This window comes from Cyprinodon variegatus, unplaced genomic scaffold (assembly GCF_000732505.1).
Source record: "Cyprinodon variegatus isolate N-32 unplaced genomic scaffold, C_variegatus-1.0 Scaffold294, whole genome shotgun sequence".
NCBI lineage: Eukaryota > Metazoa > Chordata > Actinopteri > Cyprinodontiformes > Cyprinodontidae > Cyprinodon > Cyprinodon variegatus.
Window position 1 is genome coordinate 430,904 of NW_015150747.1, and position 15,365 is coordinate 446,268.

The window sequence follows — 15,365 nt, forward strand, 5'->3', positions numbered from 1 at the left end:
TGATTCATCGATTAATCGAAAAAATAATCAGCCGATTCATCGATTTTTAAAATGATCGTTAGTTGCAGCCCTAATATAAACAAATAAAAAACAGACAAGGTCAACATCCAGAGAGCTAATTTATTAGGAAAATAAAGAGGGCCGCTGTGACCCAAAGCTGAACATTCCCAGATTGCTCCTGTAGGTGTACTAAACAACATTAGTACTGATGTCATGTCTGTTGCCATGGATTACAGGTCCAATTAGGACTATTAATCTAATCCTGAATCCAAAGCCTCACCAGGATCCAAACAAGCCGCGTAAGCAAGTCTAGAGAAAGATAATCATACAGAGACTGAAGCTGAACCCCTGATGTCTGCTTTCAAGCCCGTCTGATCTGAGCCCAGAATCTGCCGCCGGCTTGTTTCCAGGTTTGGTTGCCAGAGGTGTGGATGCTGTAGAGACGGTTCACCAGTGGAGGGTCCCGTTATGGTGATATTTGGTCTCCGTCAGCCTGGTCAGTTTGGGGGAATCGTTTAACAAACACCGACTTCAGGCAAAGTTAAGATAGATAGAAGTTTGTCTCATTTATAGTTGTGAATTCACTGAACATTAACAGCCAGGTCAGCCTCAGCCTCTGCTTATTAGCATTAGCAGTGTTCTAGCGCCCAATGAACTGTGAGGAAGATTAGAGTTCAGCCTCATTTCAAAATAAGGTTAATATGTTGAGATTTTAGAACCATAAAAACTAATTCAAATGTTTTGATATGTAGGATGACTAAAGAAACAGTATGACCGATGTCCAAAAAATAAAGAAAAGAAACAGAGTTACTAACGCAACTCAGAGCAGCCAGTTTCTCACCTTATGTTCACATTTCTGGTCGATGGGAAGCTTCATCCACTCGCTATCGTCCCCCATGGCTACAGGTGGGGGGGGACTGGGGTTCCCCTGGAGTTACTCAGCTGGAAACATTAAAATAAACATGTTGTATTAGCATGATAAACATTAAGCTTATTTTAACAGCACTTTACGCCGAGGCAGATTAGTTCAGGTTTGCTTTGTGGAGTGAAATGACTCTGTTCATTCCTGATGATGAAGCTGTGATGAGACAGACGTTTATCTGCCTGCTTCACAATACTTCAGAGCTTAAAACACAAAAGCTTTGTGAGGTATCCTCCCTGCAGAGTTCCTCCTCAGACAGCAGGTTTGGTTGAGGTGACGCACCTAAAGGTGCTGCAGAAGCAAAGCGTTCACACAAGCACCCAGACATCTGGTTCCATCCCATGACTCCAGTGATGGAAAAGGTCAGAGTTTAGGTCAAATGTTTTGACTGTAGGGCAAAATTATCCAAAGGGAAAAAAAAAAAAACATTTTCTTTCTTCCAATAAGTAAAGTTTATTAAAACAAAAACAGGCTTTCTTCCATTAGAAGCTTAGAAAATGGGCGGTTCAAAGCGGCTTCTAGGAGAAGCTGCTGGTTCATGTTTCACATTGATCCAAACCAGTCGGGCAAACAGCCTGAAAAAGCTTTCAGTTCAGAGTCGGTCTCGCATAAACAGATGAGAAACCTCACTGACCCCAGCCAACTCTATACACTTATGAACTACGCTTTTCAGTAGGACAGGAAATTTATTGCATTTGCAATATAATCACAAATTAACAAGGTGCAATTTTCAAATTGCATAGGAACTCCATTTTGGTCTTGCAACATAAAGTGTCTAAATTTCTTATTCCAGCCCTTTAGGCAGCAGTAATATGATTTAAGTGGGTTTGCGATCATACAGACAGATAGAGATGCAGCTAGCTCGCAGATTCATGCCTGCAAATAGAAGTTAGCACTTTTTCACACAAAAGTCACAGTTGAATCCTGCAAAAATGGACTCTGGAAACACGTCTAAGGCCATGAAAAATCCTAAATCCTTTAGTAAAACATTTATGATTGTGGTTAGTGCAAAGGAAAAATCGAAATATAATTGCAGTAGTAGTTTAAAATATTAACAATTTTCGTTTTTGGCAAAACCATTCAGCCCTAGGATTCAGTTTAAGATTACATTAAACTATGAGAGTGATCTGTAGCAATTAAAGCCATTTTCACCAAAAACAGAGATTCATCTGAGAATCTACTACTTAAAAATTAAATAAAAATGTAGTGCCCATCTTTAAATTTTTTCGATTTGACTCAGGACAAAAGAGATGCAGCATCTTTTCACGATCCTAACCTTTTCCCTCTCAACGCTTCTACAAATTATTTCAAATAGTTGATACAGGTACAAATCTATTTAATGTTACAAAGCTGCTAGGAGGAAGGATGTTGGATAACACTCCTCAGGGTGATCAGTCCCTCTCTGAAGGATCTTTCCAGAGCCTCAGCTGTCCTACAGGGATGTTATCCAAGCAGCCTCCTGCCCTGTGTGTGTCCTGGGGGCTCCTAGGATAGGGCATACAGTCAGGCTCATCTTAACAGCTAATTTCCAAACATAAATAAGGACATAGAGATACAAAAGTTGCAGAAACACATCCTTGCAGGGTTTTTTTGTTTGTTCTTTTCCCTCTCCAAGCAGAGCACCTGAGACCACAAGCAAATTATTACTACTAGAGAAGCACGATATTAAAAGAAAGAAAACTGTTCTTCTAATCGTCTGACCCAAACCAAACTAAGTGCAGCTCCACAGGATACAGCCAGGTCCTCTAAGAAATGGATTATTAACTCTAGTCCTCAGGGCCCACTATCCTTCATGATTTAGACCAGAGGTCACGGCTTAGCGGACCAGGGTCCGGATCCGGACCCACCCGCTGGCTAATCCGGACCAAACCAGATTTAAAACATTTATAAATTACCACATGTTGTCCAATGACAGTGTCTAACTTAAGTTGCGTCGCTTCTCCTGTTAATATGGTAAAGATGGAGCGTCAAGGTTTAGCCTTGATCAATGCTCTAGGCCCTAGAACTGGCGGGCCAATCACAACACAGAGATGTGTTTTGAATTTCTGGATGCAAAGTGGGCGGGGTTTTGAGGGCGTGACGACAAAGCTGCGCGACGCTTGAGAAAGCACAACAAGGAAGATAGCAACAGCTATTGAACAGTTCTGGTTTGACTCAGCTTTGGAATCAGTTTTGGAAGGATTAGACTTTGGGTTTTCATTGAAGCATAAGCAGGAAGAGGCTCTACGCGCATTACTTTTTAAGAAGGATGTATTCGCCGTTTTACCAACAAGCTGTTTGTTTACGCTCCCCCACCAGCTTTCTGTCGCTCTTACTACGTCACAGTCAGTTGCTCTCATTGGTCAGAGCGTTGGCCAATAGGAAACAGACAAGGTTTGAAAAACAACAGGTTGTTCTCAACAATCTTCTGATGTCTCATTCATCGGGGCCAGACTAAATTACACATTCAATCTCACATTTAGCCTGGATTATCATGCTACAAATGGTAAGTTCAAGTGTGAATATGTGAATCAGGAAATTGTCTATATACCAAATAGAGATGTCCCGATCCAGGTTTTTGCACTTCCGATCCGATACCGATATTGTTTTTGGACTTCCGATCCGATACCGATACTGGCCGATACCAGCCTATCCGAGCATGTATTTAAGTTTAAGTTAAAGTATTTAGCCTTAGTTGTAAGACTCATGTTGAAAAGGGTTTTAGTACTCTTGATAACATCTAGCCAGCTGAATTAGGTGAGATTGAATGACTGGTAACAACAAACTTACCTGTTTATTAAGAGATAAACACAAACTGGACAAAATTATGAATAGCAATCTGAAATTGCACAGTGAGCAGTAAAACCGTAAACAGTTAAAGGTGCAAGTATTACTGTAAGTTTTTATAAAAATGCAAAACAGGGGAACACTGGCGCAAAATAGTGGAATGGATCGTTTCAATCGGCGAAACTGGAAAATACGGACCGGATTTTTTTTTAAAAACTGGATCGGCATTTTACATGCTTTGACAATGCACATTTTTTTGCCAATATCGGCGTCCCGATCCGATACGTGGATCGGATCGGGACAAGCCTAATACCAAATTGAACAATTGTTGTTTTCTTCTTCAAAAAAACACTTTTGATTTTAAAATAGAAAAATGTTTTTTTTTTATACATTTTTTCATTTAAACATTCCATGTATAACATGAATGCATATTTAATTTCAGTGTTAAATTCTGTTTAAAGTAACAGATTATAATTAAAAATGTCTCCAGACCTTTACTGGTTGATGATTTACTTTATTCGGACCCCGCTAATTTTTAATTGGCTACCTCTGATCTAGATAATGTTTATTTATATAGCACTTTATTATTTATATAACACAAACAAAGAGGTCTTAAAGTGCTTTGCAAAATTACAATACAAATAAAAATGTGTGATTCAGATGATTGCATTTCTTCCTGGACAGACCAATGCTGCAAAAGCCTGTCAATTACTTTTTCCATTCAGGTCAGGTGTGTGGATGCAGGGAAACACCTAAAACATGTAGGACAGAAACCTGCCCTGGAAGGCTGTCAATCAGAGGAGTGGCAGCAGGGAGATGTGGATGCAGGACCTAGAGGGGTTCCTGTATGCTTCAACATGGCTCATTATTAATTCAGGCACAAAAGCAAAACTGAAAAAGCACCAAAGAGCAGATCAGATGACAACAGCGTCGGTCAGATCCTTCAGGAAGCTGTGCTCACTAGTTAGATGCCACTAACTGGTGAGCACTGGTGAACTTTCCTCCCCCTGATTGGTTCAGTTGATTTGAATTTTCAATGAAGTCATTCAAATGTCTATGCTCTGCAGAGATCAGCCAGGAACAAAGCTGCACACAACAAACCGGTTAGTCAATAAGATCATCAGACCAATCTGCACCGATGAACCTTCATCACTCGATCAAAGTGAGAATAGTTAGCCTTTTATCGACAGGACTAGTCAAGCAGCGCCGTGGTAACTAGCTACCTTAGCAACAGCCGTTGCTCCGTTTCTGGTGCCAGATCCGGTTTAAACCAGCTTACCAAAATTATACATACATAAATATATGGTTAGTTTGTTTCTACTAAAACTGTGAACGACTAAATAATTCTAGCCAGATATCGTCCCCTATTATAACCTGCTCTAACCGCCCTTTAGCTGCCTGGGAACGGCTACCAGCTAACCGTCCATCCGCGCCAACACAACCAGGCCGAACAACGCACTTCCCCGCCTCAGCGACTGCAACACTCCGCCACTTAAACATGGAGGTCGGTGAATAATAAGGAACAAAGGGACATGAAATGTGTACCTGTTGGCGTCTCCGTAAGACAATAAGGATGCAGGTAACCCGGTGATATGAGGGCTAGAATGAGATCACCAAGTGAAGTCTGGCCGAGTATTTAAAGCCTGGATTGCAAAGAAGCGACAAACAACTTCCGCTACAAAATAAAAGTCCTCCATTCACCGCCTCCTGCGTCAGACGTTGAAGAAGCCGATGTACTCTAAATATTTAGAAGAAATATAAAATAATGCTGAAAGATATGGAAGAGGATTAGGTTCACTGAAAAAAATAAAAAACAGTTAACTGATTTTTAAATTTTATTTCAGTAAAATATGGGGAAAAAGTCAGAATACTGACTTTTTTTCTCAGAATTCTGACTTTAATCTCAGGATTTGGGATCTTAATGTAGATGGGCACCATGAAGGAAGAGAAGTGGGAGCACTCTGCTTCACTGACAAGATGTGAGTTTTTTGGGAGGGCCAGTAATTACGGAATTAGGCGATTTTTTTATGTGATGCTATTTAACACAAAGATGCTACTTAATTAATGGAAAAGCAGAAGGTGATTAAAACAAGAGAGCTAGTTTAGTCTTTAAAACAGTCATGGCAACGGCTGGATTCTAAGATGTTTATAAGCTGTCAGAATTCAGTCAGGATTCTGAGATTAAAGCCAGAATTCTGAGATTAAAGTCAGTATTCTGATTTTTAAAAAAGTCAGAATTCTGAGATTAAAGTCAGAATTCAGAGAAAAAAGTCTGAATTCTGAGATTAAAGTCAGAATGTTGATAAAATAAAAGTCTGAATTCTGGAATTAAAGTCAGTATTGTTAGAAAAAAGACAGAATTCTGAGATTGAAGTTGGAATTCTGAGATTAAAGTCAAAATTCTGAGATTAGAGTCAGAATTCTGAGATTACAATCAGAATTCTGTGGGGAAAAAAGTCAGAATTCTGAGATTAAAGTCAGAACTATGAGGGGAAAAAAGTCAGAATTCTGAGATTAAATTCAGTATTCAGAGAAAAAAGTCAGAATTCTGAGATTGAAGTTGGAATTCTGAGATTATAATCAGGATTCTGAGAAAAAAAAGCCAGAATTCTGAGATTAAATTCAGTATTCAGAGAAAAAAGTCAGAATTCTGAGATTAAAGTGAGAATTCTGAGATTATAATCAGGATTCTGAGAAAAAAAAATCAGAATTCTGAGATTAAAGTCAGTATTGTGAAAAAAAGAAAAAGACAGAATTCCGAGATTGAAGTTGGAATTCTGAGATTAAAGTCAAAATTCTGAGATTACAATCAGAATTCTGTGGGAAAAAAAGTCAAAATTCTGAGATTAAAGTCAGAACTGTGAGGGGAAAAAAGTCAGAATTCTAAGATTAAAGTGAGAATTCTGAGATTACAATCAGGATTCTGAGAAAAAAAGTCAGAATTCTGAGATTAAAGTCAGAATTCTGAATTTGTTCTCTTACTATACTGAAACAAAATTTTTCAGTGGCCCTATTCCTCTTCCGTAGAAAACTATCTAATTATTATTAATTTGTTGATTTTTTTAGGTATATTTTGATCTTCTAAAATTATTTGACTTTTATTTTACACAATCACATCCGTAACGCTCTCTGGTACATAAGTCATGCTTGACGCGTCGTTATCAGCGAGTCCAAGGGCGGAGAGACAGTGGAGGGCGGAGACCGGGGGCTTCGATTGTCTGCAGCCGTTTGTTGGCCTCATTCTGGCACTGAGAGGACATAAAATACCGAGAAACCCCCAAAAAGGCAGAGGAAATAGATTTTCCCTCCTTCTCTTTTCTTTTCCAAACATTTGTGATTTGTTTTTTGGTTTTCTTGTTTGTCAGCAGACATGGCAAATGATTGGCTACATTTAAACTATGCTCCACCCTTAACTTCTTCAAACCAAGTTACTGATTTGCTGAAATCAACGTTGCTCATAATCGGGAGAGATTTGATTGGCTGAACCGAGAAAACCCCGCCTTTTATTTTACAATGCTTGGTCTCTCATTGGTTAGTTCATACCGAAGGTGTACACGCCCGTTATTTTTGACTGGCTGTTCTCATATTTTATTGTTCATTTTCCTTTAAATTGTATGCGTTTTTTTCATGCATAATCTATGCATATTCTATACTATATATATATATATATAGGTTAAAAAAGACTAAAGGAATAAAATGAAATAAAGACATTAAATTAAAACAAGGGTAAAAAGAAAATTTCTATTAAAGTGATTAGACTGCTTAAATTCTAAAGAACTTGATTGTGCAATGTATGTAGATCTATTTTTGGGGCATATTGAATCCAGACATCAAAAGTCACAGCAGACAAGCCAGCAGGACATCCTTAATGGGATTCCCTTATACTGGAAACAGTGATTTGAGCCTTGTTTCGTTCAGCATTATCTCAAAGAATCAGGACTCAGAAGAGAAGTGCACAATATTTGTAGGGAGTGTTGGCCAAGTGGTTAGAGCAGTGTGCTTGTGCTTCTGAGGTTGCAAGTGCCCGGTTCGATCCCAACATACTGCCACTCTGAGCAAAAGGCCCTTAACCCCGTGGTCCAGCACAATGGCAGCCCACTGCTCCCCAAGGGGATGGGTTCAATGCAGAGAGTGAATTTCTCCAGTGTGAGATTAATAAAGTTGAATTATTATATTCAGGTGTGGTGTATCCACCACCTGAGATATTGAAACAAAGTAAGTTGAAACCATGTTTTTATGATGTTTCAACAAAATCCTCACCCTAGTATCATAATGTTTCTGCTTTGATCGACTGATTTGCAAATGCAAAGTATTATTAAATCTGCTATTGTTCAGTCAGGGTGAGCTGCATGTTGAGTCTTCTGCTATTTGCTGACAGAAGTGGCATCAGAGTGTTTTTCTGCTTTCCAACTTATTGTGGGTCCAAACCTGTTTTAACAGGCGGTTATTTATTCTGATTTTTCCTTTCCATCGTTTCCAGTCATTCTGTCTGTTCTGCTCTGACCACTGACTTCCACAAGCCCTTTGATCAGCACAATTGCAGCTCACCGGATTATTTGTGTATTTTAAACCCAGTGTCATGAGACAAAACGAGCCACATGACATAAAGCTCCTCTTTCTTCCTCAGAAAAAATGGATAAATCATATTTATATAGATTCTTCTTAGTGTTTTTAGTCTTTCTGGGACAGTTTTTACAAATGCTCTTATATATAGGAGGAGTTTTCCAAAACAGTGAAGCAAATATGGCCATTTACCTGTTTCATAGAGACAGACTGCAGGAAGGACCTCACCTTGATCCCGCAGCTCTGTGGAAGTGCAACGTTAAAGGCAGAATAAGTCCGGAGGTTTGCTTCCACAGAGCCACACAGAACATGGAGGATTTTATTCAATTGTGGGGTTTTAACAAAATTTTATGTACTGTGTCAGATAATGTAGATCTACATTTTAACAGGCTCATCATTTAATGATTTTTAACTGACACTTGTTTTATGTCAATTGTTTATGTGGTTTGAATTGTTGAAATAAAGTGTTGTTAAATATTAAAACTCTCATTATTATTTTCTATTAAGGCGGATCGCAAGCAACTTTAAGGCGCTTACCTCCACCTACTGTACATGAGTGTGTAGCAACATTACTTTACATCAATTTCTATTTTTTAATTTTGTATTCTGTAGATAAATAATTAATCTGTGAATATCCTTTATATTTCCATAATTTCCCAACATTCCTTTAAGTCTCAAATCTTTGCCTGTCCTTAAAATTATTCTTCTCTATATCTCCTTTTCATGTTCATAAGTTTTACAGTTCATCAGATAATCTACATTTTCTTTTTCTCCACATCCTTCACATTTATCATTATTTTTCCTTCCTATTAAATATACATTGTCATCTAAATAGGTATCACCCACTCTTAATCTGATCAGTATTACTTCTTCCTTCTGTTTCTCTCATTAATGATTCTATTTAATACTGATTTTTGTACCTTATATAATCCTCTTCCTTTCTTATCTTCGTTCCGTCTCTTTCTCCCTTTCTTTCCTCTTAATAGGTGATTTTCCTTCCCCTTTCCCTAAATGAATTGTAATGGTTATTGTACCCTCTAAATCCCTTTTTGTTAATATATCTACTTTTTCATTGCATTTTACACCTTCATGTGACCCTATATAATCTAAATAGACTGTGTTGGATTTCTAATACTAAATATTTTTTATCATTTCCTTCTCCCTGAATACTTTCTAAAACTTTGGAATCAGTAGAGACCACCACCCTGTCTGCTCTAACCTCCTCCAGCCATTGTAAGCTTAGTATAATTGCCACCATTTCTGCTGTGAAAACAGTTAATCTGATATTCCTTTAAAATATGTATATTTTAAGCTCTGTTATATTTATTTCTATTCCCAGATGTCCTTTTAAATTCTTAATTTATATCTTATTCTTTTTGGAATTTTATTGGCGGTTGGCACGCAACGAAATGGTGCATTACTGCCACCACCAGGTATGGAGTGTAGATCTGAATGGCTACTATCTATACTGAACAAAATCAACAAAACAAAAACCAAAATAAGATTTAAATCCCCTCAATTACACTGATTAATCTAAGATAATGAAAACAAATGACATAACACTTATCTCTTGAGTTAATTCTAATGATTTCTATTAAATTACAGTGTATTCTTTCTTTATTAAGATTTTGAACCAATCTTCTCCTTTTCCTTCTTCTTCTTCTTCTTTTCTATTATGGCGGATCACAAGCAACTTTAAGGTGCATACCGCCACCTACTGTACATGAGTCTGTAGTAGCGTTACTTCACATCTATTACATTCTATTTTTTAATTTTGTCTCCTTTTCCTTTCATACAATTTCTTACAATTTATATAGATTCTTCTTCTTCTTTTCTATTATGGCGGATCGCAACCAGCTCTAAGATTTATACCGCCACCTACTGTACATGAGTGTGTAGTAACATTACTGTACATCAAGTTCTATTTTTTTTATTTTGTATTCTGTAGATAAATAAATACTGCTTTCCTAAATCTGTGAATATCCTGTATATTTCCTTCATTTTCCAATATTCCTTTAATTTATATAGATTAATTTTCTCCGGAATTTATTCCGGGATCTTTCCGGGGGAAACATTTCTATGTAGCTCAAAACATCCGGTCTTCTCCCTCTCTCTCTCTTTTTTTTCTTCCATGGCAACGTTCTGTTAGTTTGTGATTATCTGAGAGGCGGAACCAGCAGAATGAGCCGCCTGAGTTCGGCAATCCCCGCTGAGCAATACCTCGGTATGTTTGCAGCTGCAGTTGCTCATCTATGTGGGTTCGGTTCGGTTTGTCTTAACATCTGTGTTGTTGTTTTTGTGCTAGCGGACAGCAAGGTTCTGTTCTACCTGAATGATGCGTTGACTCAGCTGCTGGACCATAAGGAGGAGTACACCCAGTTCGGCGTGGTTCGGTACTTCGCGGAATAGTAGGTTCCACATTTGGACCCGCCCGAACCACACAGCTAAACACAGGAGATTTGTATGGATTTAATAAAAAAAAAAAAAAAAAATGTTTTGTTTTTTTTCTTATTTTCTAGGTTCTAATTTTTTTTTTTCGTTTTTCCTTCGAAAAGGATCCAAAGCTTTTTTGAAAATTCAGAATTGCTTAATACTTATAAAAGTATGTGTATATATACAGATCTGTTTATCTAATTTTAAACAAATCCTTGTTCTCAGTCATAAAATCTAAATAGAAAATAATAGAATAGAAAATAATAATAATAATATAAAAAATAACCTAAACAAAAAATAATAATAGAAAATAATGGAATAGAATAGAAAATCCCTTTAGGGTTGTTTGTTTTTTATTGAAAAAATACTTATTTTAAAATAGAATATAACAGAAAAGCCTTTTATTGTCTCACAATGGGGAAATTCTGGTGTTTACAGCAGCAAAAAGATTATAGAAAGATATGGTCACACATTATGGACCTTAGAAAAATGCATAACATTATAGTGAAGAGTTAAAAGATGAACAATAAAATGCTGTAAAGTGCTTTAACAATATATTATAAAATAAAATCAACATGAATGTGGTAAACTCTGTTCATTCTAAGGTGAAATTAAGGGTTAATTCCCCCTTTATTTATCAGCGGGTTTCAACCCAGCTTTACTTCCTGAATATTCCAAATAAAACAAACAAACTGTTGTTTCTTGATCAATAATCTTTAAGCCTGTTTTGAGGTGATCGTCTAACTACAGGGCTTCCCAAACTTTTCAGCCTCTGACCCCCAAAAACACCACTGAAACAAAAACACACAGAATTACTTCAGTTTTGGTTCATCTATTTATGTAAATGTAAAATAAGGAGATAGGAAAGCAAGACGGGGAATGCTGAACAGCTGGATCCAGATGGGATATAATTAGTAACCAGGTTTTTTACGTAGCACTAAAGGCCATTATTATTTGATCAATCATGAACTAAAACAATTATAAACTTGTTCAAATCTCCTCTATAATTTGATTTTAATTGTTTTCACAAAGAGGATTTTGTATGGTGGTCTGTATGCATAGACGATTGTTCTGATTCTACATTTGGGTTTTTTCCCTTTTGCAAGATTGTTTTGAATTAATCTCTGATCAAAGAAAAGGAAAAAATAACAACCTCCTACAGGTAAATATTATTAACAGGACTCATATTACTGCACCTGCTACCTCTGAGTAGATCATTTTATTATCTTATAACATTTTTATTACCTGAACTTTCATTATTTTTGGCTATTCTTCATTCATGTTGCTTATTTGGTTTTTAAATATTTAGTTTTTGTTGTTGGGTGTAGCCCTTTATGGTGCGTTCAGACCGGAGGCAGTGGCTGTGGCGAATGTCGGTAAATTCACATAGAATTCCTGTACAAACAGCTCCGCCATCACCTCATGCTACTAGATAGAGCTATAGTGCAGCACTGCATGGAGAGAGCGGAACGCTGATCACTGAAGTGGAAAAATCTGAACTTTTCTATGAAACTCCACACAGCAGCCAATCAGGGACTGGTTGGAGGCGAAACTTTTTCACTTAAAGGTATAGTGGAGGATGTTCTTTTTTTTGTGGATCATCAAAATAAGTGGTCCTCCTAATTGTCAATCATTCTGGTGATATGTTTATGTCCTACATGCTCATTTTGACCTTAACCCTATGGTGAGAAATACCTCCTCTCTCGCAAACTGATGAGAAAAGGGATTAAAATATGAAGGAAACATATTCTTGATGTTTTCATATTTCTTATGCATGGATGCCCTAAAACTGAGAGTTTTGGTGGACAGATAAATTCAAATGAAAATGATTTTTACTTGTATGGAGACACGTTTTGGTCGATGTGCTACAGTCAGTGTATAATGAACATATTCTCAGTGGATGGCATTTCCCACTATTTTTGCTATCAACACCATTCTAGATCATTTCTAACAAAAACATTAAGAATATATTTAAAAGTTCCCTTTTCGTTCATATTTCAGTCCATTTTCTCATCAATGTGCGAAAGTTTACGGCCATGCACGCTCCTGCAACATTGGAGGTAATTCTCTGCAGCCAGGAATTTCTCAGCATTTATCTGTCCGGCAAAAATTTCATTCTCAGAGGATCCATGTATAAGAAAGTGTAATAAAGAAATATTAAAAATATAGTATCCTCAACATAACACCTGTGGTGAGTCTGACAAAGTGGAAAAATTGCAAATCTTCTTTTGCAAAGTAAGCTTGTATGAGCGATGCAAACAGCAACTTTTAAATAGAGCGTGCACGAGGAGAAATGGGCTCCTGCATGCTCACACACGTGTTTAATAGGCGTTCCCTCTCGGGAGCGGGTACAGAGTTGTAATATGCACTTTGTTTTAAAGTGGAGAGGGAGGGTCTTATCCAAAATTTGTGAAAATCCTCCACTATACTTTAAAATGGAATACAGGGAAAATAATGTTTAAAAAGGTAGAAATAAGCTCTAAAGATGTGGTTAGGTGGCTTAAAAATGTCTAATTTAGTCCTAAAAGGACTGTTAATCATCTTCAATTCCCTCCAGCACAGAGCCCAGTGTGTTGCTTCCAACTGCCCAGCATCAGTGTTTTCTGAGGGGGTAGATTTACAAGGAAGCCCCGCCTAATCCGACTGTCATCCACACTTTCTTTTCAGAGTTTTTGGGGCTTTTCCAAAAAAAGATGGTCTCCCCAAGGTGGTTCAAAAGTTGTTCATAGAGAACAATTTAGCAGCAGTCTGTGATGTTAAAGGTCACCTGTGCTTTTATTGTCAAATGCTGACAGCAAGACCTTGACAGGAAATGACATGGGGTTGCCAGGGGTAACGGCAGGTCCTAAGTGATGGGTCTGGGAGGCTGGTGATTAACTAAATATCAAACAATTGTTCCAGCCACTAAATAAGGTAAACATGCCCTCTGTTATATTCAATACCAGCACACACTGCAAAAATTATCTCAAAATGAGTAAAAATTTCTTAAATTAAGGGTATTTACCCATAATTTGAGCAGGTAAATAAGATGATTTGCCAATGGAATTAGTATTTTTACTCTTAAAATAAGGTATCTAGATAAAATGCACTTGAAATAAGACAATGCAATTGTTTTTTCTTATTTTAAGTGTAAATTGTCTTGTTCCATTGGCAAAGTGTCTCACTTAAATCCTTAATTCAAGAAAAAATGCACTTATTTTAAGAATAAATGACTTATTTAGATTTCATTTTTTGCAGTGCAGAAATGACATGTGATGTTATGCAATAACTTTATATCAGGATACAAACGCAGCGTCTGCTGGGATGCTGATGTCATTGTCCGTAATTATTAAAAATTCTATCTTCAAAACCAAATCAGCACAAATTACCTGCAGAAATGAAGAAGCACTGAAAAATCAGGCTAGATTATTTGATAATTGACCCTTGGGTGACCTAAAACATGATATCTCTGAAACAGCAGCAGCATGTGGTCTTTTTTTATTACATTTTTACAAACGACCTTTTTAAATGCTGATGAAGGTTCTCAGTCATCCAGGTCATAGTCATTCCGTAAAAATTCAAAAAATATCCACTGGATTTGAAGACGTTTCGCCACCTCTCCAGGAAGCTTTCTCACCCTTTTAAATGCACAAACCTGCATGAAAGAAGTAATAAGCATTCAGTCTATTTGCTGAGTTTTTTTCACATCGTTGGGGTGTCAGCTTCATGATGATGCGGTCCAGGGTGTAAACACTGCAGAGCGGTGAACTACCCACAGGGCTGGAGGAAATCAGCGCGGACACCACGTCCGGTCTGGAGGCACCATTAATAAACCGAACCGATGAGTAGTTGAAGGAAGATGTCTTATTTTTTATAAAGACCACAGCTTTGCGATGACCTTCGACCTTGTTTATGTGTTTGTAGTTTCAGCAGTGTGAAGAACGGCAACCACGTCCTCTTCAGGGAGTTTAACTTCATCAGAGCCACTCAGCACAACAGAGCGTCCTTCATCAGAGTCTTCTGGAGATGCTTCAGGCAGATCGGGAAGAGTGGAGGTAAGAGCCGCTGCTAATCCGACTGCAGCATGTTAGTGAATAACGGTAGCAGGTTTCCTGAGCCGCAGAGTGATAACCTTTTTAATATATCTGTTAATTAATGCTTTCATCTTGTTTAAACATATTGATTCATGACTCCATCCATGAAAGAGGCTCCTTGTTGTTGCAGACTTGCTGTCCATGCTGGAGTACAGGTCTCTGCTGCAGCTGCTGTGCCCAGACTTCCCTCTGGAGGTGGTGCGGAGCGCCGCCAGGTTAGCAGAATAATATGTTGGACTCGGGGATCCTCACTTGGAATTAAAATAGTTTGATCCACAAACTTAAATAAGAATTAGAAGAAGGAAAATATTTAACTGCGATACCACTGCTGAAAGCAGCAGCACCATTGTTTGTCCTCATTTTCCGTCCTTATCACACAATGTCCCCCCAAAAAAACACAAATTTCATCACAAATACAGTAAACCCTTTACTTTGGGTCCTCAGGGGAAGTTAGAGCTTGTTATTTCTTTTCTAGCATTTTATTGTCATAACACTGTCACAACTACAGAGCAACAAAATTAAAGGAATAGTACACCCAAAACATGATTAGCCTTCATTTGCTCCTCCCCCCCATGCGGAACACCACTCTGGAGTACTTTTTTGATATC

General features: G+C 37.6%; 2 protein-coding genes across 2 annotated transcripts in view; one reads left to right on the forward strand and one right to left on the reverse strand.

The window, feature by feature from the left end:
- Positions 1-5,349, reverse strand: part of ckap5 (cytoskeleton associated protein 5) — a 43,515-nt gene extending 38,166 nt beyond the window's left edge. Inside the window, exons 1-2 of the mRNA XM_015383797.1 lie at positions 5,234-5,349; positions 842-942 (exon numbers count right to left, since the gene is read on the reverse strand). Of these exons, the coding sequence (XP_015239283.1) occupies positions 842-898 (57 nt within the window). The 5' untranslated portion in view covers positions 899-942; positions 5,234-5,349. The remainder of the gene's footprint in view (positions 1-841; positions 943-5,233) is intronic.
- A 5,007-nt stretch (positions 5,350-10,356) lies between these two features.
- LOC107090421 (chromosome unknown open reading frame, human C11orf49) overlaps positions 10,357-15,365 on the forward strand; it is a 12,663-nt gene continuing 7,654 nt past the window's right edge. The window contains exons 1-4 of the mRNA XM_015383790.1: positions 10,357-10,475; positions 10,557-10,659; positions 14,588-14,718; positions 14,888-14,976. Of these exons, the coding sequence (XP_015239276.1) occupies positions 10,433-10,475; positions 10,557-10,659; positions 14,588-14,718; positions 14,888-14,976 (366 nt within the window). The 5' untranslated portion in view covers positions 10,357-10,432. The remainder of the gene's footprint in view (positions 10,476-10,556; positions 10,660-14,587; positions 14,719-14,887; positions 14,977-15,365) is intronic.